General features: G+C 48.2%; 1 protein-coding gene across 4 annotated transcripts in view; it reads right to left on the bottom strand.

Annotated features, from left to right (window-relative positions):
- Nucleotides 1–661: 661 nt before the first annotated feature.
- Nucleotides 662–27,324, bottom strand: part of TRPC7 (transient receptor potential cation channel subfamily C member 7) — a 122,581-nt gene continuing 95,918 nt past the window's right edge. For all 4 annotated transcript variants that reach the window (XM_060006924.1, XM_060006925.1, XM_060006926.1 and 1 more), the window contains 5 exons: nucleotides 16,183–16,378; nucleotides 10,662–10,883; nucleotides 9,937–10,017; nucleotides 2,802–2,877; nucleotides 662–831 (listed from right to left, as the gene is read on the bottom strand). In XM_060006924.1, coding sequence (XP_059862907.1) covers nucleotides 662–831; nucleotides 2,802–2,877; nucleotides 9,937–10,017; nucleotides 10,662–10,883; nucleotides 16,183–16,378 — 745 coding nt within the window. The remainder of the gene's footprint in view (nucleotides 832–2,801; nucleotides 2,878–9,936; nucleotides 10,018–10,661; nucleotides 10,884–16,182; nucleotides 16,379–27,324) is intronic.

The following is a 27,324-nucleotide window of genomic DNA, read 5'->3' as shown; positions in this document are numbered from 1 at the left end:
ATTTTAATAAAGGTAAAAATACATCATTTGGATTTTGTCGTTGTTCTCTGAACAGTGCTACCTACAGTACAATTTTTGATTTAGGATTTTTAAACCTTTTTTTTATATAAACAAATAGAGCGATTTTGCTATTAGGCTATCTGTGTTCTCATCTGGCACTTAAGAATAGATCACAGGTCACCTCCCAGTTCCTTTGGATGTATGTGGGTGGCGGGGAGGGAGTGAGCAGGGCTGCATGGGATGAGGCATGATGGCCTCACGAGCCATGAGCCATCCAGGATGGCTTCCTGGATGCAGACAGCGCTGCGGTCCGTGTGCAGTGGGAGGGCACGAGTGTGCATCCGAGATGGCCTTTTCCTGCGCTGGCCACAGGGACATATGTCACTGTGACTGGCCTGAAGGTGTCACATGCATGGGGGGGGCACTTCCTCCCCTCCTCCTGTGGTCTAGTTTCTCACCCAACAGCCTAGATTCACAACAGTTCTGGGTCCAGGCAGGCCACTGGGCTGCGGATGTCAGCAAGGCTGATCAGGACAGAGCCAGTTGGTCCCCTTAGAGTCCTAGAGGAGTGGCCCAGGGCCCTCCCAACCAGGGCTGGTGGCCAGGGCTTCCCGCCTGGCCTTGGAATGCTGGTAGAAGTCACAGGTGCCGATGCAGGCTGTTAAATGTCTTTGCCCTTGTTCGCCCTCAGGTGGTCTTTGTTTAAGTTCTTTCCAAACTTCTCGCTGAGCTGTTGGATGAGGTCTGCCAGCTCGCCGGTGGCTTGAGATTTCTCTTCAAGAAGCTCATAGCGCAGGCTGGAGATATCTTGCTTGATTTCCTTCAGTTCGCCTGCAAGGACAGATGAGATTTTGGTGAGATGAGCCTGCTGAAGGGGCTCAGCCCATAGGCATTTGGGGCGTGCATCCTTCCCACAGAACGTCAGACTACTGGTCCAGCCCACCAAGGGTGGAGGTGAGGGGACGGGAGCTCTGTTTTGACCTAAATCCCACTCAGCTTCTACCGACAAAGGACCATTCATTCATCTGCTTAAGACCCCTCTCCCATTCCTGGTCACGCTCTCCATTAGGGGTTCGGGGTAGATGGAGAATCAAGATCAGGTTGTGACCTGCTAACACCGATTTATCACGGTTGTTAGAATGCTGGTTTTGGAGCCATTAGAAGCAGATTTCAAGACTCTAGGCAACACCCTTGTTAACTGAAACATTTTTTTCTCATTATGCTCCATGTTTTGTTCTGTCGTCTCAGGGAGGAGAAACTCCCAAGTGTCTGAGGGGATCAGCTCAGCACAGTGGCTGCGGCTGTGGAGCCAGGCCTCCTCACAGGGGCAGAGTCTGTCCGCACCACGCAAGCAGCATCCCTCACCGGTGCACCACGGTAGGCCTGCCTTCTCCTCTTTCTCTAGCAAGGGACCACCGGTAGGGTCTTCCGCTTCTTTCCACAGCGAACCGTGTGGTTAGAAATCCACATGGGCCTGGGCTGTGGGAATCTTCTTATTAAGCACAAAGGGAGTCGAAAGGTTCTCTCCTGGTTTGAGAGATACTGGACTTGGCTCAAGTGTCACATTAGCCATGCGTGTTTTTTAAGTATGCCTTATACACAGAAGATGCAGAGGTCTTAAAGGTACAGTTTGGCCAGTTTTGACAAAGGCATACATCCCCTATTTTCTTTCCATGGGGGCTTCTTTGGGCCCCAGTTTCATGGTGTGATTCTAGTGGCGTGAACCTGGGCAGCCCCACCTTCTATGATCAGGTACCTTCCTGTCAATCACGTTACACGCTGTGGGGAGCTGGCTGCCATGACACCCGGCAGTTTTGTATCTGAGACCCAACAGTAGGGGTGGGTAGGTGGGCTGCTGCTCGGCTCCTAGACAGTGTCAGCCCCCGGGGCCATTCGGTCATTGCTGACCTTGAGGCCGCACTGTGGATGTCCCAGGATGAAGCAGAGGGTCACTCAATGACTAGGCTCCTTCCGGAGGCCCCTGGGGCCCTGGCAAGGGAGAGACTTCATGACTTCACTCTTGCGGGAGGCTCTTTCTAGGTGGCAAATACTTGTCCCAGGTGTCTCATGAAGATTAATTACCTGGTGTATGGTAATTTGCTTTTCGTTTAAGAGTAACTGCTTAAAATAGACTGGAAGATAACCCACACGGGGAAAATAATGTAGTTTGCAAACTTCAGTGCGCATCAGGATGACCTGGCATCCTTATCACGATGCAGACCCCCAGGCCACGCCGATGCATTAGGTCCCGGTGGGCTCTAGATCCGCATTTTTATCAAGTGCTTCTGAGGTGGGGGATTCTTTGAGAAACTGCTGGTTGGTAGCTTCTTAGAGCCAGGAAGTGAGACAGGACAGAACTAGCTAGAACCGGGGCTGCCGCAGAATCTGAAAGAGGTGTACAGTCTGCTGCTGTCTGTATGTGTGCTCAGGGGATGAAGAATTCGGGGCCATCCTGAGCTCCAGGGACATGAGGCCGACTCACGGCAGCCGTGACTGCACAAGGCAGAACAGCTGTTGTGAGCGGGGCTCCACGCCCTGTTGCTGGTGCTGAGGTGGAGGCGCTACACGCCAAGACTGGGGGGCGGCTTTAAGGTCAGAGCTAAGGGCAGCCCCAGCTGATGGTCAGCCAGGGGACAGAGACCCCAGTCCTACAACTCCGTGGACCTGAATTCTGCCAACAGCCCAACGAGCCTCCCCAGGGCCTCCAGGCAGGGACGTAGCCCCACCGCCAACACCTTGACTTTAGCCTGGTGAGACCACGTCTGGCTTCCGCCCTGCAGCAGATGGATCCAATCGCTTACCTTCATTGACTTCGTCATTTTCTCTATCCACCTGGGCCTTCAGGACATATCTTTTTATGAGCCGTTTCATGATTTTCTGAAATGTGAACATAAGGAAGGGATCAAACCAGCCCAGCTTCTGTGCTGTAGGTGTGAGTGCCTTCCCTCCTGCAGGGCGCCTGTCAGCACGGGGGTCCTCCCTTGTCTGATGCCTCACTTTCGAGGGGTGCCCTGCCTAGTGGGGAAGGTTCCAGTATCTCTGGATTCAATACCACCTGAGCCCGGGTTGTGAAAACAGGGTACTCTCAGTGGCAGAAGGCCCAGCCACGGAGAGAGACAGAATCACCTGAGATCCACGGGCACTGCTTGAGGGTCCTTAGGCCTGCCTGTACCCTGGCCTCTGTGACCTTAGCCCATCATGCCCTCTTCTCGGGGCCTGAGCTCCGAAACACTTTCTTGTATTTCAACAACTGATGCGATCACGGGGCAGTAAGGAAACCTTAGCAGGCCAGTGCCGGTGGAGCCGCCTCCGTCAAGCTGCTGGGCAGGAGGGGAGGTTCGCTTAGCCCACAGTCAGGACCAGGCACGGAGGACCAGTCCACTGTACTTTGGAAAATTCCTACCAGAGGCAGAGACAGATACAGCCTTGGGAGGGTTGGCCAAGATACCGCTTCCCTGAAGTCTCACCACATGCCCAACACTGTCACACTGTCAGTCACGCTGGAGGTCCCACTTATTATGCAGATTCTATGAGCCAAGGAGGCAGGAACACACAGTTAAGAGCCACCAAGAATAGAGCCAAGTGTAAGAAAGACCGCAGGCGGTGAACTTTGGATTTTGCCAGCTGGTCGGTCCAGGGTTCCTGCGATATCGCAGGATTTAAAAATGTTCTGGTGGCCGAGCCTTCTGAATCTGTTAGGAGCCAAGCAGCACCGTGAAGGGGGGGCTTCCCTGCTCCTCGGCGTCCCTTCTGGTGACCGACTGGCCTGCTCACTCTGAGGACCGAGGGGACAGAGGTGGCATTTGCTAGGTTGAAGGGCCCCGAATTCTGTCCCCAGCTTTGCTGTGTGAGGTCAAGCAGGTGGCTAAGTTCTCTCTGACTACCTGGGCTCAGGAAAAGCTTCTTGCAAGTAGAAGAGAAGTGAGCTGCCGGGATGCAGAGAGCTGGAGGATGGATCTCATCATTATCACCAACTGGTGGTCCCCTCAGGGCCTTTAATGGTGACAGCCTTGCCAAGGAGGCGTCTCCAGCCCTGTGATTCCATGATTCAGTGTCCCGGGACACCGAGCTCTGAGCCAGCTCATGTGGGCCACTTCTGCCCCTCCTCAGCCCCTGCTGGTGGTCCGCTTGGCTCTGTGGTTTGTGTCGTGCTCTAATTTCAGCTGAACAGTTCATTAGTGAGTTGCCTTCATGCTGCTGCTTCTCTGAGAGGCCTGGGTCTTGTCCTGTTGGTGGTTAAACTGCAACGCTAGATTTCTCACCGATGGTCTCGTAGTCAATAAGGCAGGTCACCTGAGTTTTAAGAATCTGTGCCTTTTGTGGGACTCGATGCTCTTTTCACTTTGAATTGGAAGAACAAAACAAAATCAACTTTGTCCTGAACCAGTTCTCATGGGGGAAAAACCCCAACAAACCAGATACCCAAGTATCTGACATTCTTACTGAATAAGAAATTTGGAAGTATTCTACTGCAAACTTTCAGGCCGACATAAGACAAAGGGATCTAGTTAAAGTTTGTTGCCTTTTTAAAGGAAAACGTCAAGAATTAGAGGTCCTTCCATTTCTGGATCCATCAATTAAACAGACTGTATATTTATGACATAAAATTATAAACCAGAGAATGGAAGTGGAGAGCTCCCTTTTCTGTGATGGAGCCGAGCAGAATCCTTTCATAGCTACGGCAGCAGCTGTCATCCTCCTGGCTTCACGCACACATTGTGTTTTAGTGCAACATGATTAAACTGATGACTTTAAAAGATTTCATAGTATGTGTTTATTATTAAGACAAATTTGTTGAGTACTTCCTGCAGCCCAGGAGTTGTGTTATCCTCCTTGACAAAATGACCTCATGGAATCCTCCCAGAAACCAGGTGAGATGGGGGTTGTCGTCTCCATTTACAGATGAAGTCCCTGAGGCTCAGAGAGCGAGGTGACTTCTCCAGGGTCACACAGCCAGAAAGTGGCAGATCTGGGATTTAACCAAAATGGAAACCAAAGCTGGGGCTTCGTCCAAGCTTCAGAAAAAGGTTAAGTGCACGATGGTTTTGGAGATGAGATGCAGGAAACTGGCTCCTGTTGGTCACAGGGGCTTGGACTACTTCTGGGTACCAGTCTGTCCTTTACAAAGCACAAGGTCTTTTATGCAAGAAGAAGCCTCAGCTAGATTTCAGAGGATGGATTGCTAGCCCGCAGAAGAGGGTCACTGGTATGTCATTGTCCTAAATGCCTGAGGCTTGCTCTTGAACCCTGGCATGCTTGATCTGAGCTGTGGTTTCTGCAGATCTGCAGCTCCAAGGGGAGAGCAGCAAGGGTTTGCTTTTAAGCCTCTCACCACAGATTAGGATTTTAGAGGTTTAATGTGGAAGCAGAATCGCGTGAGCACAGCAGACATGCAGGGACCCTCTAACCTTCCTCCGCACCCCAGGAGTGACATGTACCTTAAGCGAGAACAGTGTGACCACCTGTTGGTTGCTTAGAGACTTCATGCTCTGATGATGCCCTAGCCTCCCCTCTGGCATATGCATGTTAGACCACTTGGGATCTGTGGGAGCAAGATGCCAGTCTCGTCCCCAGCAAGTCTGAAATGGTTAGAAAATGACCAAAGTTCTCTTAACATGGATGCTACAGAGGATCTCTGTTTGCAGAAAAGATGGACATCAAAAGCCTCCCCTACTTCACTATGTGGAGGAAGAGCATGGTCCTTTGTGATGAGTTTGCGACCCTTCCTGGCCATCTTCCACAGAGTTTTCACTTCATGGAGATAATAAACTTTTCCCAAATTAACACGCCCTCGTCAGTGCCAACTTGGCCCACTTTGCCCTGAGGCATTTAGCAAGTACTGGAGATGAGAATAATCAGTGATCTTACTCAGGAAAAATAACTAATACTGAGGTACCCGATGGGTAAGAATGGTTGTGACACCGAGACCCACATCCAGGGAGGGAGGCACACAGTTGCTCTGCCCAGACTCCAAGAGCCAGGTGGCCTCTGGCTGCTGCTGGTGAGGAGGGAATGGAAGGGACCGCCAGGGCAGTCCCTGTGCAGCCAGGGCAGCTGAAGACAGAGACAAGGAAGAGAATACACATGCTGAACATGGCAAACAAAGTAGCATCCCGAGGAAGGCAATGCTGCCACCTAGGAACAGAGAAATTGAGGAACATTTGGAAGAGAATGGACAAAAGGGATCACAGGACAAGTCATCTGTTAAACTGGGGTTTATCAGACCCCAGAATGGAAGAAATCAGCACTGGCAAGCTGTCTATCCTGTTGGCTTTAATCTCTACAGAAAAGGGCATCTAGAAGGCAAAAAAGAGGACTCCCCACTGGGCTTTGGGGAAGGGATTGCATCATAAAAGTTGGGGCTCTTTTCAGTGGTAGACTGTGTCTAGATCCTACGATGCGTTTGTGATGCAGCTCGTCTGCTTTGCCCATGAATGAAATGTATCCTCAGAGACTGAGTATATGAAGTCTGTACACACCCCAACAGGTGGACATGCCAGATGTCTTGGAACAGGTCAAGGGTAGCTTTGATAGGAAGCACACTTTGGCCATTTTGCTGGTATCATGGTTTTGTTCCATTGTTTGGTCTCATGTCCACAGAGCCCAGATTGGAAAGAAAAAATTACAAAAGCAAGGAAGCAATTTTGTGAAAAATGACAATTCAGACCCCTGGAAGCCTAAGAAAAGCAAAGCACAGAGAGCCTCTGGAGTTTGCAGGAACTGCCTCCCCTTGTAACAGAGAGCCCTAAAAAGTTGAAGGAATGACAAGCTTAAAATAAACACCCAACCTGCTAAGGGTGAGCAGTCAAGCAGATGCACTAGAGACACAAAGGAAACAAGCTTAACAACTACACACGTATCAACGGCGGGGCTTTTATCTTATCGGGATTGCTGCAGAGTGTCTCAGAACCTCGATAGTGAGAGGCTGACAGCATACGGGCTCTGAGAGTTGAAGGCTGTGGGTGCAGCCTGGATGGTAAGAAAGAGGGCGTGAACTGGGTTCCTCACATTCTTGGCACTTTTGGAAGTTGCTTTGAGAGGAAAGCAATACAGCGTGGAAGGCCACCAGTGGGCCCAAGAAATCGGTTGAGCCATTTTTAGATCCCTGCCCAAATCCTTCGTTCTGTACCGGTTGCTGCCCCGTGATAGCAAAAGCACCCTCCGTTCCTAGCTTCCTCCCCACAGTCTCAGATAGAGCTCCTCCCAGGGCCTGTCAGACACAGACAGGGCAGGTTCTGACACTGTGAAGAGGAGTAAGGGGCCAGTGCCCTGGCAGCGTGATGGGGTGCAAGAGGGGTGCCCTTCTGAGTCAGACAGATCTCACTTCAACCATCCGTGTGACCTTTGCCACGAAGCCTGAATTCCCTCATCTGTTCAGTGGGGGTTACAGACCCTGCCTCTCTCACATGCCCTAGTGTCTAGTCTGATCCAGCTGCCTGTCGGTGTCAACTCAACGTTTACTCCTATTTGAGCAGATGATAGCTCAGGAAGATGCCCAGACTTGACCTTGAAGGACTGAGCAAGGTGCCAATGTACAAATGCAAGATGCTTTCTGCTCCATCCACTGTCCTCTCAGCCCTCTCCCTCTGACGCCCACTGGCCCAGTTTTTCTGTCTTCTTTCTGGTGATAACGATTTGAATAAGTCGCCCGAGGCTTTTCTTGCTGGATTCACAAAATACAGGGTGAGCCTGCTTTCCCAGGCCATCAGTAGCCTGAAGCTGCAAACCGGCTAATCTGTGTAATCATAGCAGGAAGCTCTCCGGGAGACTGAAGGCTGCAGGGACTCAGCCAGTGATGATGAAAGACAGAAATGGGATTGCTCAAGACTGCTGTGGAACAGGGCCTCGTTCATAAGGGATTCATCCTGGGTATAGACACTCACCACATCAGCTGCCTTCCTTGATATCAGCTGCTGATTCTGCTCAAAACCCAGGAGAGATCTGGCCCTAATCCATTAGGGTTTTCTTTTCTCTTCTTTTCTTTTTTTTAAATAATTTATTTTATTTATTTTATTTTTGGCTACATTGGGTCTTCATTGCGGCACGTGGGCTTTCTCTAGTTGCGGCGTGCAGGCTTCTCATTGCGGTGGCTTCTCTTGTTGGGGAGCACGGGCTCTAGGCGCGCGGGCTTCCGTAGTTGTGGCACATGGGCTCAGTAGTTGTGGCTCGCGGGCTCTAGAGCACAGGCTCAGTAGTTGTGGTGCACGGGCTTAGTTGCTCCGCGGCGTGTGGGATCTTCCCCGGGCCAGGGCTCAAACCTGTGTCCCCTGCATTGGCAGGCGGATTCTTAACCACTGCGCCACCAGGGAAGCCCCTGCTAGGGTTTTCTATCTTTTCTGTGGCACAGATAATCTCTACTTCTCTCCGAGAAGCTAAGAAATAAAAATCCTTCCCCTGACCAAAGGATTTGGTCCTGTAAAATAAATCAAAGCAGATCAAACTGGTCAGGTCCAATTTTGTGCACAATTAAAGACAAGACTTGCCCTTTGCCAATTTTTAGCCCATGTCATCTGTTAAAACTATAAGTACTATGAGGGATGAGCTGTTTCTTAATTGTACACTTAACTCCTCCTAACTGCACAGCTGGCTTCTGAAATATGGATGGAGATTCAATTAGAGACCTGTGTCTGGAAGATGCTAAGTCTGTAATGGCTCCCTCGGCGATAGTGGCACCAGGGTCATATCACCTTGGCCTGAAGGAGCACTCAGGACAGCTTCAGATTTACATCTGATAGGAGATGGTCAACATGGGTAAAACTGCTGGTCATTGGGAGTGGGCAAGCAAGAAAAGAATGGTCTGCACTTTTATAATCAATAACCTAGTAATAACCATTTATCACTGGCTGATGCAAACGGATACAGAGATTTTGCATTAATTTCCAAAAGCAAAGCAAGATCTGTACGCACATAAGTTCTCCTAATTTTTATAACAACAGACTTTGCCTGTGGGCAGTCTAAGGTCAGGTGCTTACCGGAAACATCAATATCCACCGGGTTGCTTAAGACAGATCCCTGGGAGCCATCCTGCGTGCCTGCCTCTCCCTACCCGGTGCCCGCTGGTTTGCATCACGTCCCTTTGGCGATGCATCCCAAACGTATATTTATTTATAAATATATAAATATATATTGAGTCAGTCAGTATATTGAGTCAGTCAGTCTTTCTCCCTCACCCTTCTCACACTCCAAGTCACCATTCCTTGTACCTGGGTGACTGTCACATCCTCCTCACTGGTCTCCCTGCTTCCACTCTCGTCCTCACTGGTCTCTTCTCATTATAGCAGTTAGGTAGTCTTCTTAAAGCATAAATACAATTTTATCATCTTCTCCCTCCCCCAAGTTAAACTCCTCCCACTGCCTTCCTGGGTACATCAGAGTGAAATCCACCTCCTGACCTTGCTCCAGGCCCCTGATTTGGACTCTGACCTCATCGCCCTCCCCTCTCCCCTACTCAGAGCTCTAGCCGCTGTGGACCCACCAAGCTTCTCCCCTCTAGCTTTTGCTGCTGCTCTTCCTCTGCCTGGAAGGCCCCACGTGGCTGCCTCCTTCTCATCTCTGAGGTTTTAGCTAACTGTCCTCTCCTTGAAGATACATCCTCTGACAGCCATATCTAAGCAGGGGCTCCCTATTTTTCTCCATTTTAACATCTGATTGTTTTCTTCTTGGCACTTTTATCAATTTGAAGTTACATATTTATTTGTGCGTTTACTTGCTCATTGTATCTCTCCCTCTATGGACTGGAAGTGCCAGTAAGATAGGAACCATGTCTGTATCCCCAGGAAGCAGCATGGTGCCTGGCATACAGTAGGCACTCAATAAATATTTGTCGAATGAAGGAAGGAATGAAGCTGTGTTCTGGGGGGAGTGACACAGCCATGTGACTTAATTGGTGTCTGAACGGAGTCCGCTTCTGCCCATACCTGGGAAACGGGTGGTTACCTGATATCTGGTGGGCTTGCTGTAAGTGTTATTTGCAGTCAGGTTTTCAGAATTCCTCATGCCAGCCTGGTAGCGAGTCTTCTGGGGAAAAAAAATAGAAAATACATAATATATAATACATAATCCATGATACACGATTGTACATACATACATGCTAGGACTCGAACAGGACCTGCATACGGGGCTGTCTCTAAAATGAGGACCCTCAGGAGGTCACTATACCCACTGCTGCTTGGCTTTCTAGAACGTGTTCCTGGGGCCTCTAGTTCTGTAGGATGTCAGTGGGTTACAAATTACTGTTTGGTCAGCTTTGTTTGGAAAGCACTCAGTTAAAGTGATGTGGGTGTCCTTCCTCCAAGACTCCCCAGAGATTTTAATATGCTAATAATTGAGAATCTCCAGGAGCAGGAGATAATGGGCAGGGAACCTTTCTTCCCAGTCATCATGATCCAGATACTTTCTGGGAAGAGCTAATCTGCTTCCCAGTCCACTAAGGAGTCCCTCAGTGGGGTTCCGGCTCGGCCCGCAGGAGGAGGGGCACTACGGCCGGCCGGCTGCCCCTGCTGGGGCTGCAGCTTTGCTGACGCGCTGGCTGATTCTGGAAAGCACGGGGTCCCTCCGGGCTCCTGACTTCCTTTGTATCAGGGGCACCATCTGAATCAAACACACAGCTCCCCCTCCCCCTCCTGCTGCCTCTCTAGCCCCGTAAGTCCCACGCTACCTACCCTGAATTTAGAATTCAGCATGCCCATTTCAAGGTCATTTTCACAGCTTTTGGCCTTAGATTTGCAGAGTTTTATGAGGCACATCTTGATTCTCATTATGAGATAATAAAATGATTTAGGACTTGGCACTAGATTAAAAGGAGCAGGTAGAGTTCTTCCTTCATCAAAATAAGACAGCCAGAGCTTTGCTCGGGCAAACTTCCACTCCACATCTGCATCCTCCTGTGAGGCAAGGAAAATAACAGCACACCATCAGAGGCAGTGCTATCCGACAGCACATAACGTCAGCCGCAAAGGAGAACCACACAAGGGCATTTAAATGTTCTCAGAGCCACATTATAAAAAGTAAAATGAAACAAGTGAAATTAATATCAGTGATGTTTTTTTATTTAATCTGATAGATCCAAAATGTTATCATTTCAACATGTAATCATTATAAAAATTATTTATGAGATAGCTCAGATGTCCTTGGCATACCAAGCCCTCGAGATTGGCATGTATTCTACCCTCATAGCACATCTCAATTTGGACTGGCCACATTTCGAGTGCCCAGTACGTGTGGCTCGTGGCTACCATGTCAGACACCATCATGTGTTTCCTATTAGAAAGTGTATTTCTCATGGGTCAGAGTGCTGTCAAACGACGTTACGAGGTCTAGTATATGTCATTCAAGGGGGGCCACATTTCGAGTGCTCAGTACGTGTGGCTCGTGGCTACCATGTCAGACACCATCATGTGTTTCCTATTAGAAAGTGTATTTCTCATGGGTCAGAGTGCTGTCAAACGACGTTACGAGGTCTAGTGTATGTCATTCAAGGGGAGCAAACCTGATGAGCTGGCAGCAGGTCGTCTGGCCATGCCCTCTTCCCTGGTGGTGGTGGTGGTAGATTTAAAGCCCAGATCTGTTACTTCTGAGTTGCGGGCAATGCCAGAAACGCTGAGTGGGCCCCCCTGAGAGGTAGCAGGTGTGTGTTTTCTGTAGGGAGGCGCCTTGGGCCCCTGTCCCAGGAGGGTAGTCTGAGGCCAGGAAAGAGGCGTGGGGTTTGGAATCAGCTAGACCCCTACTAGCTGTGTGATGTAGGCAGTGGTCTTGGGCTCGCTCCTCTGCTCATGGTGATAGCCTGCTTCCCGCAGCCCTGAGGTCGGCACTGAATATGTGTGCTGTGGGCAGTGGGCTTTTCTCCACACGGGCCTGAGCTACACTTCAAGGGGTTGTGAGCCCAGCAGGGGCCCACATGAGGCTGCTGGGATGTGCCAGGAGAGTATAAGGTCATTACCAGCAGGCTTGTTTTTACTGAGACCCCCTCAGCACCTGGCCTGCTCTATGGGGACATGCTATACAGGTCGTTTAGACTGGAAGCTTTGTGAGGACAGGGGTCGTTCCTGGTCTCGGCTGTACAGCAGAGAGGTGTGGGAGGGACTGCCGACCTGAGAGGGAGGGTGATGCACTGGAGAGAGCACAGGCTCCGAAGCCTGGCTGGGTTCAAACCCTGCCTCTGTTCCTTACTAGCTGTGTAACCATGGCAGGTGACTTAGCTGCTCTGAGCCTCAGTTTCCTCACCTGTAAAATGAGGATAATAAAACCTACCTCATAGGCTCTTGTGGGAGTTAAAGAAGTTAATGCGGGAAAAACAACGTCAGATACTTAGTAAACCCTCAGTAAGTATTATTTGTATCTCCATAGCTTAATACATTGCCTGATGTTCAACCTTCAGTCACTCAGCAAACCTCCTACTATGTGCCCACCTAGCGCTCACCTACTGTGTGCCTGGCCTGTGCGAGGTAGGTACTGGGGATGGCAATCCTGCCCTCCTGGGACATGCAGCCTGGCCAATGACACGAGTATGTTAACTCATCAGCTCTTTGTATCTAGAGCTGGGCTAAGAGCTGGGGGAGGCGCTGGGTGCTGGGGGTCCTGCCCCTGGGGGTCAGGGAAGGCTGCCCTGAGGGCTAGCATTTGAGCTGAGATCCAAGGGGTGAGTAGTTCTCAACCAGGTCAAGTGCGGGTGGGCTGGGGTGGAGAAGAGTAGCAGTTAATTAGTGGAGAGGCAGTGAGAAATGTAAACAACTCTTCCTAGGCAGTAAAGAGCAGGAGACAAAGAGGTCCAGAGCTGGAAAGTGAAATGGAGGGAGGATTGTTTGTAGTTACTTTTTTTTTTTTTAAAGATCAAGAGATGGGACTTCCCTGGTGGCACAGTGGTCAAGAATCCACCTGCCAACGCAGGGGACACTGGTTTGAGCCCTGGCCCGGGAAGATCCCACATGCCGTGGAGCAACTAAGCCCATGTGCCACAACTACTGAGCCTGTGCTCTAGGGCCCGTGAGCCACAACTACTGAGCCCCCATGCCATAACTACTGAAGCCCGTGCGCCTAGAGCCCGTGCTCTGCAACGAGAGAAGCCACAGCAATGAGAAGCCTGCGCACCGCAACAGAGTAGCCCCACCCCTGCTCGCCGCAACTAGAGAAAGCCCGTGCACGGCAACGAAGACCCAATGCAGCCATAAATAAATAAATAAATTTATTAAAAAAAGAAGATCAAGAGATGCATTTAAATGCTGACAGGCAGGATTAGCTAGAGAGGGGGAGAGGGTGAGGATGTAGGTGGGGAGGGCTAATGTGCATTGGCTGATCCCGAGGAGGAGAGAGAGTAGGGGGCCAGGGTACATGGCTGGGGCTGCTCAGGGGAGAAGGCCTGTCTGCCTACAGGAGGACAATGGCGGGGGGCGGGGGAGGGGGGGTGTGGCAGGCACAGAGGCAGGCAGGTCCATGGATTCGGATGTAGGTGCTCAAGATCTGTTGAATAAATAAGTGTTCTCCTGTAAGAACTTACAAATACATACTTCATTAAGGTTCATCATGACCATGAACACTAGGCACGTCCCGGCAGCCGACCTTAGGGTCCTTGTACACGAATCGTAAGACGGTGGGGACGTTTGCTCTCCCCAGACAAGGAGAAGCCCAGCGCCCAGTGGGCTGCAGTGGGCTCTCTCTGTCACCTGTCACCGCCCTGTGGTGGATAACTTGACGTCATAAGCCGTGGGCTTGCTCACTCCTGCCCCAAACTAGTGGGCATCACTCATGCTAGTCACGTGACTTCCCATGTTATGTTCATTTGGACCAACGCACAATGTGCTCGATAGGATGGGGCAGAACATCTGGGGTGAGTGCTCCAGAAACCCATGTATTCCAGGGACCATCTGGTTTCTCTTCCATGTGGGGAAGCTGAGGCCCAGGAGGGCAGGGAGGGTTAGTTAGCAACAGCTCAGTAGTCACATAGGTGACCAAGTCTGTAAAACACTTAAATATATATATATATATATGTTGTTTGTCTGCTGACACAATGCTGCGTTCTCCTGTAGGTGGCGGAATGGCAGGGTGGTGAGGCTGGGGGCTAAGACAAAGGCTGCACGCTGGCTCACCTCTTCCTTTCTCCTCTTACCTCTTTTTCTTGCTCAGCCTACACTCTTGCAGCGCAGTGCTGAGTATACCACATTGTTTTATCCCACCCTGCCTTGGCACATGCTGTTCCTACAGTTTAGAATACTCTTTTGGAGGGATTTTATGGACCAAAGCTTTCCCCTAAAATTCATATGTTGAAGCCCTGACCACAAGTATCTTAGAGTGTGATTATATTTGGAGAGAGGGCCTTTAAAGAGGTAATTAAGGTTAAACGAGGCTGTAAGGGTGGGGCCCTAATCCAATATGACTGGTGTCATCATAAGGACAGGAAGAGATACACAGAGGAGAGGCCCTGTGAGGACACAGCAAGAAGACAGTCATCGGCAAGCCAAGGAGAGAGGCTTGAGAAGAAACCAGTCCTGCCAGCACCTTGATCTTGGACTTCTAGGCTCCAGAACTGTGAGAAAATACCTTTTTGTTATTTAAGCCACCCAGTCTGTGATATTTTGTTGTGGGAGCCCTAGCAAACAAATACATGGAAGTCTTAATTTTTTTCTATACACAGATAATTGTTTCTTATAAAAGACTTAAGTACAGAGGTATACCAAGCAAACGCGAAAGTCCTTTCAAATCTCCTTTCTTGTTTCACTCCCCTCCCCAGAGGATACCCTATTTCTACCTTTGCTTTCTGTGTCTGCACGTTTGTATTATTACGTACATGAGACTTGCCTATGGATATTTTTCTACAGCTTGCATTTTTTCACTTAACAATATCATAGAGATTTGCTCTGTCAGCACAGAAAGGTCTTTCTCAATGTTTATAAACAGTATTTTAAAGTCTGTGCTATATCAGTTTATTTAAATATTCCTATATTGATGGACTATTTCCAAGTTTTTCTTGTAATGAACATCTATGTAAAATCATATGTCTGCACGGATTTGCTGAGTCAAAGGGTCAGTGCATTTTATTTTGTTTTAATGTTGCATTTACTTATTTGACTTTTAATAGGTAGAACAATGACATGATTTCTAAGCATCAGAGCGTATAAAGAGAAAGCCTGTAAACCCACCATGACCTCTAACCCCTACCTCTCAACAGGCGCCCCTTGCTGTGCCCTTCTTGTGCACCCTTCCAGGTTAGTTTTCTTTTTCAAATGATTATATGATCAAAAAGGAATACGTGTTCCTTTTTCTTCCTCTCTACATAGAGTACAATATATACATTGTTCTGCAACTTGCCATTTCTCTACTTACCATTATAATTGGAGGTCTTTCCACATCAGAATATAGAGAAAGTCCTCATCCTTTTTAAAAGCTGCACAGTTTCCCACTGTTCAGATCCATCATAATCTATTTAACTAGATTCCTAGTAATGCTCATGTAGTTTGTTTTTCATTTCTTGCTGTTCCAAACAAGGCTGTAATCAATAGTTCACGGTTTGTGCATTTTAGATTTTGGTAAATTGCCTCCTGATATACTGTCTTGACTCCTTTGTCTGTCTAGCAAAACAAGGCTTTGAACGGCCTTCAAGTATCACCTCTGCAAGCCTCGGCGCCCCCATCGTCATGCACTCTCTCTATTCTGCACCGCCTACACCTTCTAGGACTTCTCTGGGTGCACTGGCCCCACTGCACTGTAATTTGTTGATTGATGTATCTGTTTTCTCTCACTGGACTGAGTGAGAATCTCTTCAAGGGCAGAGATCATGTCTTGGTTATCTCTGTATCGCCAGTGCCTAGCACGGGCTTGGCTTTATTAAGTAGGTACTTAATAAATAACTCGGGAGAGGCAGAAGTGAATGTAGGGTGGAAGAAACAGTCATTCCCATTTGCCATGGGTCACCTGCATGCTGTCCTGAGGGGACACATGTAAAAGAGGAAAGATTCGTGACCCTGTTTCTTTCTGCCCTCATTGGGCCATTGCATGCATGGTGCCTGCCGTGTGTCATGGCAGGTTAACTGGAAGTGCTTCTTGGAGCGATCCAAGGAAAATGTCTGTTGTTTGCTGTTCTGGCTTCACATTTAATAACACATGAGCTTCTGACATCATTACCCCATTGCTGAAAACAGTGATGCAAATTAAACCGAGGGAGAGAGAGCATTTTCAATTAACTGGTCTTACCTCAATTTCCTGATACGAGTTGTTGATCATGGCTATTAGCATGTTGAGCAGCACGACCACCATGGTGACATTATAAACACCGTAGAGAACATAGCCAATGTTCTCGATGAATTTGTGGTCATATTTCAGCACCACCGAGATCACTTCAGACAAGCCAAAGATGGACCAAAATAAGGTTTTGAAGCTTTCTTCAACCCTGCAAGGAAACAGACAGTCCTCTCAGGAGGTTTGCATCTGCTGACACTTCTCACAGGAGAGTTGCCACTACCCAGACATCCGTGGTTACCCTGGAGTAGGGCTGGGGCTGCTAGCTGGTATCTGTACTCTGAAGTCATGAGATATTCAGGTTTCTAAGAAGACTTTGAAAGAACATGGTAAAGGGTAGACTCTTTCTTTTCCATTCAACCCTTTTATTGGGACCCTTGGCTGCAGCATCAGTTTTTATCTTGTTTCAATTACTTAAACATTTAAAATTAACCACCAGGGCAAATGTTTGTCCTTGTAGGTTATTAGCTTCAGAAAGCACACTCTTCCTTCAGTAGTCTCTTGAGTGTCTCTTCTCAGACTACCCAGCCCCACAGGAGAGGGAAGAGGATGGTGTTCGCTAATGGAGCCAGCATCATTGGCGACTGGGGCTTGCTGGGCATTTGACACAGGACAGCGCGCTTAAGCCCCGTGACCACCTCTGTGGTGGGCTGGCTTATTCCCTCCATTTGACAGCTGGAAGTACTGACTCTCAGAGCCTTCCATGCCTTTCCCAGGAGCACTCAGCTGGCAGGTGGGTGCAAATCCAGGCATGTCAGAGGTTTTCAAAAGCAGGTCCTTCTAACCACTATGCTTTACCACCATCCTGGCTCTGGGTAGTGAGGCCAGCCACATATATCGGGTGCTCTAAACTGGGGATGAATTTTCAGGAATGAGAGTGATGAGTCTGATGTGTCCATGTTGATCAAATTCACCAGGTAACTGCCCAAACCTCACCCTGCAGCTCACTCAAGGTAGACACTGCATGTACTGTAAGGGCTGCCCAGGGAAGAGCTGGCTTTTAGGACACTGCTCTTTGACACTTGAGATTATCAAGTCACCAAATACACTGGTTTTAAGAGTAAGGCCCAAGCACGTCTCACAGTCTATACTTTGTGGCTCTGACCCTATATCAGGTTTGTGACACAGAAATCAATTAGAAAGCTGGATTTTGGTTGGGTGGTTTAGAACATGCCTGTGTGTGATAATATCTGAATGGTTAAGTGCAGGTCTTTTAGTTTGCATCCAGAGTTTGGGTCCTATTATGAGAAAGCACTTTCTTTTTTCTCTTTAACATTTCAGATTTTTAGCACTTACCACAAATGGCCAGGATTAGCTAGATCTCGGGAAAAAAAAATCAGCGTTTTTTAAGGATTGGTATTTATTTGACAAGATGTACAAAAATACTAGTACTTGTCACTTTGGCTAAAAGTCCAACACTGACTTGCATGAATTTTCAGCTCTCCTGTGTGTGTGAGAGTATGTGTGTGTGTATGTGTGTGTGAGTGTGTGCGTGTACGTGTGTGTGTGTGTGTCTAGCCAGCTGTTTGCTCATTCCCTGTGCATCTCAGAGTCTGAAAACTGAACACTGAACTGAGTTTTTGTTGTCATTATTTGTTTTTGTTTTCTTTTAAATCTGTGAGTTTGGAATATTTAATTTATCTTAGTTTTAGTAAGAAGGAATTTAGTTAGGGGTTTAGCAATAAAGACTGGGTATCGAGCTATTATTTTAGAGCTCCAGATCCTGATGCTATTCTGAGAAAGGGGCAAAACTGTTTCCTCACTTGAGATGCAGCGTCCATTTTGTGTGAAAAAGATGCCGTTCAGCGTGTGGGCATGATTCACTGCAGGTATTGCCTTCCATTAAGAAGCAATCTTTCATTTATCACCCTAGTGGAAGGGGACAGTGGCAGAGAGAATCTAAAACCACTGAATGAGCCCCAAATCAAAACTGAAAGGAGATGGCAGGACATGATTTCTCTGACACTTGGTCCCTTCCTAGCAGGGTCAGGTGAAAACCAGAGGACACGCTGTCCAAGGGAGGGGCTGGGCAAACAGGTACTGGTGCAGGATAATGTACTTACCAGGAACAACTTAAGAAGTGGATAATACATCCAACTGAGGGACATTTGACAGAAATTCATTTTCCCTTTCTTAACTTGGAGAACCCCACAAACCTTTGGCTGACATAAATGAAGCAAGCAATTCTAAGCGGTTCTAGAACACATCCAGGGAAAACCTTCTGCATTTTGATGAGGGAAGATGGCCTAGATTCGGCATGCGTTTTGTTCTCATTTGCTTCTTGCTGTGAATTTTGTTACTAAGCTCTGATTTATCCCTGGTGCCTTCCCTTAGGCATTCTGTGTTAATAATCTGGAGGGGACAGAGCCAGCCCACTAAGCAGTATGTGTTCCAGTAAAAGAAGAATATTTACCGATCCCTAAACCTATGCCTTTGCCCCTCCTCTAACACCCCACCTCCACCCCCAAGGCTTGGAATGCTCATCTGTTCAGTTTGTTGTCTGGGTGTCAGACAGTCTTCACACCTGTTTCATTTCTATTCTATAGCTTCAGGATTCACCTCTGGACTAGTATTTGGTCATGACCTCCAAGAGAGTCTAATTACAAGTGGCCCAGACTCACTGGGATTGCCTGAGTGGAAGTAACCCCCCTCCAAAGCAATAATCCTCTGCATCAGGCTGGGCAGGAAGGGATCTTAGCCAAACTATGCCTTTTTAACAAACTCTTCTATGTTCTTTAGGGAGTGTCTATAGCCCTTGCTTCCTCTTATCATGGGGCAAAATGAGTTGCAGTAACAAAGACTTCCTTTAAGGAAAAGCTGGGTTCATTGTCTTGGATCATCCATAACGGCTAGATTCACTTTTGGGGTCTCTTGGGACTTTCATTTGTACTCACGCCCCGTGACATGAACTTTCAGTGGACTAACTGAATAGACTATTTTTGCTGTTGTTGTTTCTCAGAGGGGATATTATGGGCTGAGTTTATGTCCAGTTAGCTGGGCTAAGTGGTAAGCAATACACTATTTTATCCATAGCTCAAACCATCTAACTAAATAAATTCTAAATGGAATTGAAGCATTTAATGTTTAAAAACTACATAGTCAAAGCCAGAGTAAAATATTAGTAGTTATATAATCTTGGCCTGGGAGACGTTTCAAAACTACAGAGGGAAAGTTTGAAAGATATGCTCACGTAAAACTTTACTTGTAGATATTGAAAACATATTAAGTAAACATATAAGGCAAAAGACTGAGGAAAGGATTTGTATTTGCAACACATATGACAATGGATGATGTCTTTCTTACATAAAGAGCTCTTATAAATCAATATGAAATGATAGACATCCTTGTTGAAAAATAAAAGGAGGACAAAATCTTTCAGGAAAACTTGATGCTTTTTGTGGCGACAAGAGCTCCACAAGTAACTTGATAGGTCAGGTTTGTGGTGTCTTCTGGTTTAATATGTAGTGGGAAATAAGTGAAACGTGTCCTCACTGCATTGTGTTACGTTGACCTTGGAAACCTATAATAATATATGCTTAGAGAGAAGGCTGGCCTTGGAGAGGAGTGAGTAGTACATTCCTCATCCCAAGAGCTTGGGCACTGGAGCGAGCCCCAATGTCTTGTGAAGTAATGATGCTCTCTGAGTCATGTACCAACCATCGCCCATAATTTTCAGGAGCTATGGGATACAGGGCATGGTGCAGAAGACCAGTCACTGAAGAGGTCTGGGACTGTCTTTCAAGAAGAAAGTATCTTGCAGTTGACGTAGATGATATTCACCATGAAGCCACTTGTCTCACAAAAAGTCCCCATTGTCAGATAGCTGGTCTCTAGGCTAAATTTGAGGTTCTTTACTGATAGGGATGCTGGCTGCTCGTTCCATATCCTCCTCCCACCCACTCTGGCTCTCTACCAAGTTTGCCACAGATTCCTCCAATTGCGTCAGTCACAGGAATCTTCACAGAGATAGCCGGAGGAGTAAGAAAGCAAAGGTGCATACCTGGTTCAAATCCCAGCCCCATCATGTACCGGCTGTGTGAGCTTGGGCATCTTACAAAACCTGCTTGAGCCTCAGTCTGCTTATCTATGAAAGGGCTAATAGTACCTTATTATTAAGTTGCTGTGAAGATTAAATGGAGCAACCCATTTAAAGTGTATAGTAAGAGTCCAATAAATGGTACCTGTTATTTTTATTCATGTGTTTATTTGCCAAACATTCACTGAACTCCAGCTATGTGCCAGGCACCATACAGAGCAGGATGCAGGGGGCACAGAACTTGTTTATCTCTGTGGAGGTCCCCGTCTACAGCAAGCCCACGGGTGTGAGCCAGTGCTATAAGGCTGTGGGCAAGGATGCTCTGGTCGCCTTGCCCTACCCAGGAACACATACAACCCCATCAACCTTCGGGTGCCTCCACACAGGGCTGAATGGAGTTAACAATTCAGCTGCATAGTGACTTTTCTGAACAAGGCCCGTTTTCCTTCCTATCTGCAAGGATCATCACCAACCCTTGATTTCATGCAAATCCTCTTTCTGATTTCTCCAGCCTGTGCTGTCTTTGATTGTTTGACTTCTGGCTTGCAGTGGAAGGGGCTGAGGTTTCATCAATAGGCCACCCTAGCCTAAGAACTGCTCCTAATGAAGTCAAAGGGGAAAAGTGCCTGAGAGTGACGTTGAATAGATCGTGATTCACCCTCCTCTTACCCGGTGGGGGTGTGTGTGTGTGTGTGGGAAGGTTGGGGCTGACTTATCATGCAGATGGCAGGAGCGAGGTAATCCGTTCTCTACCAGGTCTGTCTCGCCTGGATAACAGCACTTTAATAACGGGTTGTCTGAAGAGGCAGTTGTGTATGGGCCTCAGAGAACAAATGGATTAACAAGGCGAGGGTTTGGGGCAATTGTTATGGAAATTGCTGCTGCTTCGGGGTGCCATGAGGCCCTCCCCTCAGTGTCATGGAACTCTGACCCCCACCCCAAACAGTTCAGTTCAGGGTTACCTACCCAAATCTGCAAGTAGCAGCCTCAAATTAAGCAGGAGGAATCAGCTCCTGAAAGGCTGTCTTCTCAAGTTCGAAGACAATAGCTGGCCTTGAGCTAGAGTTCTGCTGAAGCAGAAGCAATGCTCACTTGCCATCCCAGTGGGGACTGCTAGAAGGTGTTTGGAATCTAGAAAGACCTCCGCACCAGGGCTGTGCTTCTCTAATGCCCAGACCTGGAGACTGAGAGCAGTTGGACCAGCCTTGAGGGCAGTCAGGGCAAGAGTGTCCAATGCCTGAGGAAGTCTGGACCTCACCCCCACCATGGTCCTCTGAATCACCTCTTGGTTTATCCTGGGCCCTAAATGAGGCGTGATTTAGACGGTCCAGAAGTAGAAGAGTCTGGCCCCAGAATCAGGGCCGAGGAACTGGGACGCACAAAGCCCGGATTTATTCATACTGAGGGTCCAACTCTCCCCCTGATAGCCCGGTTGCTCCTTGAGGGCAGAGTTATGTTTTCTTCCCCCTTGAAACCCCAAACCTAGTGCAGAACCTGGCACACTGAAGGTGCTAACTAAATTCATTGTTCTTTGAATGAATGAGTCCCCGTTGCATATTCTGATTCCCTGTTCCTGATCCCAGTGTTGAGGTGAGGCTGTTGTAAAGCGGAGTACAGGTTCTGGGTTTAACTGTGAGCTTTTTGCTAAATAACTTTGTCTCGCTGTGCCTCTTTTTTTCTAGCTGCAGAATGGGAAAACAATAATCTCTACTTCACAGGGTTGTTGTAAATAAGTTAACAGAATGTTTGTGAGGGGTGCATAAAACACTGCCTGGCACAGGGCCTGAAAGACTCTTATACCCTACAATCAATTCTCAGAATAATCCTTTAAAAATATGAATCAGATCCTGCCTCTCTCATTTAGCAGCTTTCCACAGGCTAACAGTCAAACCTAGTCACCCAGCCAAGGCTCCCCTGACCTCACTCTGGCTCTCCCCTCACTCGGGGTGCTGTGCCCCTGACTTTAAACTTAATTGTCACATGGTCAGGTCAACCTTCTCCGACCATGTCTGAAGGAGGTCCGTTTCTCATTATTCTTTTGCATGACACTTTTATTTCCTTCCTAGCTGTCAGCACTTAACCTAAGATGTTCTTATTTGTCTATTTGTTTATCATCATCATCATTGTTATTATTTTGCCTCTTTTCCCGTTCGCAGAGCATTGTGACCTCCACAAGGTCACGACTGGCTCACGTCTCTGCCATCAGTGCCCAGAACAATGTGTGGCTCACAGTGGGGGCTCAGGAAACATCTTTTGTCAATGAATGGTTGAAGCTGGGAAACTGAGGCACGGGGTGATGTGGTCTTAGCTTGCCTCAGACCCACTTAACAGATGTTTTTCTGCTAATATTCTAGAGCGAACCCTGGACAGTCCAGTTTCCTGTCCCTGTCACTTTGAAGAATGACAGTTTAAACCTTATTCCCATCCTAGAATTGAATTTTAGTGAATAAAGGGTCAGAATTTCCCCGTTGAAGATGCTACACTCAGTCTTAGAATAAGATAGAGGACTTGAGTCCCTTGAGGATAAGATAGAGGGGAGTGCCTGCAAATATGCTGTGAAGGCCTCATCCAAAAGGGCACATTTTCTATGGACCATCAGGTCTTTTTCCTCAAAACTTTGTGGGCTTTCAGCCCGTTCCGGAAGCGCAAAGCTACCAGGCTTTTAAAATTCATGTCATGAATAAACATGAGGAGAGGGTATAAATAAACATTATATGATAGTAGAATGTCTGCTGTAATAGGTACAATCATTCTAAAGTAGCTCAGGGAAAGATCTATATTTTTATCACTTATTGGGGAATTATGTGAAGATAAGAAATTACATTAGACCCAAACTATCTTTTTGACACATAAAGGTCATTTCCAGATGCCCAGCCTGTATGAGCCTGACCTGGGCCACAGCATTGACCACTGCCATCTCCTCCATCAAGTCTCAGACCTCTCTGTGCTAGTGTCTCCACATGAAAATGGGCATAAAGAGTTCTCTCATTCCCCCCAAACCCTTATGCCTAACTTGAATTCATAAGATGAAAGGTGAGATTATAACTTTCAAATATGATAAAGTATGATGATAATGCTTCTGTATCAGGGATGCCCATATTTCAACACGGGCCCAGGATCCTGGGAAAATCTCTCCTCGTTAAAGCCCAGGAGGCTGACTGCATTCCACATTCGCACCTGCACACACATTCAGCATGCAGAGGCCACGGTCCCATGATGCTTTGCTGATTTCTCTTAACTGGCCATTGGTTATGATGAGTTTTATGAGGGCAGACAGTATAATCCAGCCTTGGCTGCCCTAGTGGGACCTCCTCTGCAGGTGAATCCTTGTTGGGGCTGTGGCCCTTTGCTATCAGAAGGCCCCTCTGGCTCATCACTCCCTTCTGGGTGTTTCTGGGTCCGTATGGCTCGCCTGACCATCTCCCTTTTCTCCCTTCCTTGGGCCAGGGAAGTCTCAGGCTCTTTTGTTTGTAAAACACAACATGGCATTTTTAGCTTAAGGGCCCCATTCACCCCTTCAGCAAGTCTCTGCTTGTCCCTTGGTGCTGAGGATGGGCCCTCTTTAAGGCCCCACTGCTCCTGCAGTCCTTTAGGATATGGACCACTTCAGCCATGCTTTTGGGAGGTAGATCTGAGTGTTTGACTTCAGCTCTGCTGGGTGTGGGTCCTGGGGAAGGTCAAAGCCCCTATATCTTTCCTGAATCACCAGGACCTTGCCCTCTTACCCATCATGCTCTCCTTGATTCCCTCCCCACATCCTTTTAGGGCCTTACCAATGTCAAAACCTGGAGAACGTCCTCCTTCTCCCCCCCTCCCCAGCCCCAGCCACGTGCAGGCAGTCACCGTGGTTCATCCACTCTAACCTCAGCCTCCTTCTCCATCCCCTGTCCACAGCCTCTTCATGGATCTATCAGCTCCCTTTGGGGCTGCATTTCCTTCACAACATTGGCTCAGTTGTAAACGAGCCCTCATTCCTGTGACTATTTGATTAATACCTGTCTTCCCAACCAGTCTGCAAGTTCCATGAGGGGAGGAATCCTGACTTCTTATGCTTCTGCTCATAAAACCCCCAGCACCAAGCTCAGGCATCCCCTCCCATCCTCTCCCATCCATTCCAACCCATCCTTTGCACCGTTGCCACAGCACACTTACTGAGGGCAGATCCGACCATGCTTCCTCTTTTTTTTTTTTTTTTTGCGGTACGTGGGCCTCTCACTGTGTGGCCTCTCCCGTTGCGGAGCACAGGCTCCGGACGCGCAGGCTCAGCGGCCATGGCTCACGGGCCCAGCCGCTCCGCGGCATGTGGGATCCTCCCGGACCGGGGCATGAACCCGTGTCCCCTGCATCGGCAGGCGGATTCTCAACCACTGCACCACCAGGGAAGCCCAGGAAGAGCTTACTTTTGGGCAGATTTCTTACTTGCACCTTGGCCATGGGGCTTTCCCCTCAGCCTTTGCTTTTAGCTCCTAGAGTTTCTTCTGCTCCTCTTTCTGTTTCTGCATGAATATCTTATCTCATCCATCTTCTTGGTCTGTTTCTTGGGCTGCTTTAGGGGCTTCTTCTTGCCACCTTTGTGGCCAGACATGGTGTTTGTTGTCCCTTCCCCAGACCCTGCCACTGGAAGCGGCTTTTGTTGTTGTTAAGAAAATTTTCACGTATTATGAGGCATTGAAACATCTGAACAAATCCACATCTGGGCAATGAGGCAGCTGCTTTCTCCTTCACTTAAAAATGCCCTTCTCCTTTACCTTAAACAGGCTGGAGTGCCCTCCTCCAAGACCCTCCATTTAGGGTCACCCCCTCCATGAAGCCTTCCCTGACCCTGCCAGGCAGAGTTCAGTGCTTCCTCCTCACCGTGCTGCCCAAGTACCCTTTGATGATGATCACATGGTGTAAAATAACTGATGCACCCCCCCTTTTTTTTTGGAATTCCCTACTTGTCTGTGCATTCCTCAGGGATGGGAAGATTGTCTTATTAATCTCTATGACGCCAGGGCCAAAACAGAACTTGGCATGGAGTAGCTGCTTCATAATGTTTGTCAAATGAATGAGCACACTTTGGAAAAGAAACCTGCTTTACCCAGGGGACAATCACAGGCTGATTATTGAGAGTTGAGATGCAGAATCATCAGGTTCTCAATGATAATCAAAATCTGAATTTAGTATGCTATTCTTTAGAATTTCGTGTCACAGGAAAGTGACCCAACTTTTAAAGGCACTCAGCTTCTACCTTAGAGCATAGGCCCTGGTATGGGAGTGGGGGAATTTCAGGTAAAGAGGTGGACGACAGGCTTGGAGCCATGCAGATCTGGGTTCAAATCCTCTTTTGGCTCTGTGGTCTTGGGCAAGTCCAATATCTCACGGAGCTTCAGGTTCTTGGTAGTAGTATCTATGTCATTCCGTTGTTGTGTGGATTAAACGAGAGGGCAGATCATGTGTCTGTCATGAGTTGTTCCACAGCAGGGTGGTGCGGTGGTCCTGGGGTGGTGTATGTGTGGGCAGAGTCTCAAGGAGCCTCTGCCTCAGCCCCAGTGCCCATCTCCAGGTTCACTGGAAGGAGGAACTGGCTTTCCTGCAGCCCCACTGAGGTGGGTGGAGCTGAGTCAGTGCCTTCTGCCCCTGGTGTGCATATGAGTCTCTCTGTAGGGTATGGAAATTTTCCATGACTGTCATGGAAAATAGAAGCTTCTAATTTTGCCTAGCACTGCTGAAGTTCCTTCCATTAAAATGATCCCTGGGGAACGGAATAACCTTAAGAGAGGTATTTTTTGATTAGCAGTGTCTCCACCCGGCTATGCTATGAAGCTGACTCCACAACAGCCTTTAGAAAAGATTGGCTGGGATCATCTTTTGAGGGTCAGGGCCTACATTTTTTTTTTTTTTTAATTTATTTTTGGCTGGGTAGGGTCTTCGTTGCTGCACGCCGGCTTTCTCTAGTTGCGACGAGCGTTGCAGTGCACAGGCTTCTCATTGCGGTGGCTTCTCTTGTTGCGGAGCACGGGCTCTAGGTGCACGGGCTTCAGTAGTTGTAGCATGCGGGCTCAGTAGTTGTGGCTGGCAGGCTCTAGAGCGCAGGCCCAGTAGTCGTGGCGCACGGGCTTAGTTGCTCCGCGGCATGTGGGATCTTCCTGGGCCAGGGCTTGAACCCGTGTACCCTGCATTGGCAGGCGGATTCTTAACCACTGAGCCACCAGGGAAGCCCAGGGCCTACATTTAATCTCCAGTCAAAATTAAGTGGGGGAGGCCAAGTTCACCCAAAGAGAAGACCAGTAGCCCATCCTGGGTTATGTTAGAGAGCCCTTCACTTCCCTGCTCTGGGTCCCTTCATTGCCCCCAGCCCCTCCCATTCTTCTTTGTGTACCTGTCCTCTTATGGTCACCAGTCCGAGTATAGGGAAGGCCACCCTTTTCCTACACATTCTCACCCAGCTGTATTTCATTAGTGAGCCAAGGATTTTTGTCTCTGTTTTTCCAACACTGAAACTAGAGTGCTGGACCCCAAGGTTTCCATATGATCTCTAAGCAGAAAGCCTTTGCCTATGGAACATGTGCATTCCAGCAAAGGTGGCTGCACAACAAAACTGCAAAAAGCAAATCCTATTTGTCTACTGACTTCCATGATAAAAATCAAAGGTATGTTCCCAATAAGAACAAAATTTCTAACAGTTGGAATTGAGAACTTTAAGACTCTTTGAAAGAAAATGCATTTTCAGGCGATTTCACCTCCACTTCCTTACCCCGTCTCAGGACACTTAGATTTTATACTCTGGGAGCATAAAACTGGTCTGCACACCTTCTCCTCCTCACCTCTGGTCATTTTGCAGTTTCTAACAGAAGTGACTTAGAGACAGTGAGCTGCCAGCTGGTGCCCATCTGTCACGCGCAGGCAGGCCCAGCTCACCACCCAATAACCCGTGCGCACACGTGCCCCTTTTCCTGCTCCTCCCTTCACGCCAGCCCCCGACACTGAAGCAGCTGTGAAACATAACCAGACCTTTGGTTCTGAAGGGAGAGGAGGCTGGAAAGTTGCCTCCTAACTGCTCCTAGGATTTGACTGCAGAC

This window comes from Delphinus delphis, chromosome 3 (genome assembly GCF_949987515.2).
Source record: "Delphinus delphis chromosome 3, mDelDel1.2, whole genome shotgun sequence".
NCBI lineage: Eukaryota > Metazoa > Chordata > Mammalia > Artiodactyla > Delphinidae > Delphinus > Delphinus delphis.
Note: the sequence above shows the minus strand (reverse complement) of the source record. Positions and strands in the feature narration are given on the sequence as shown.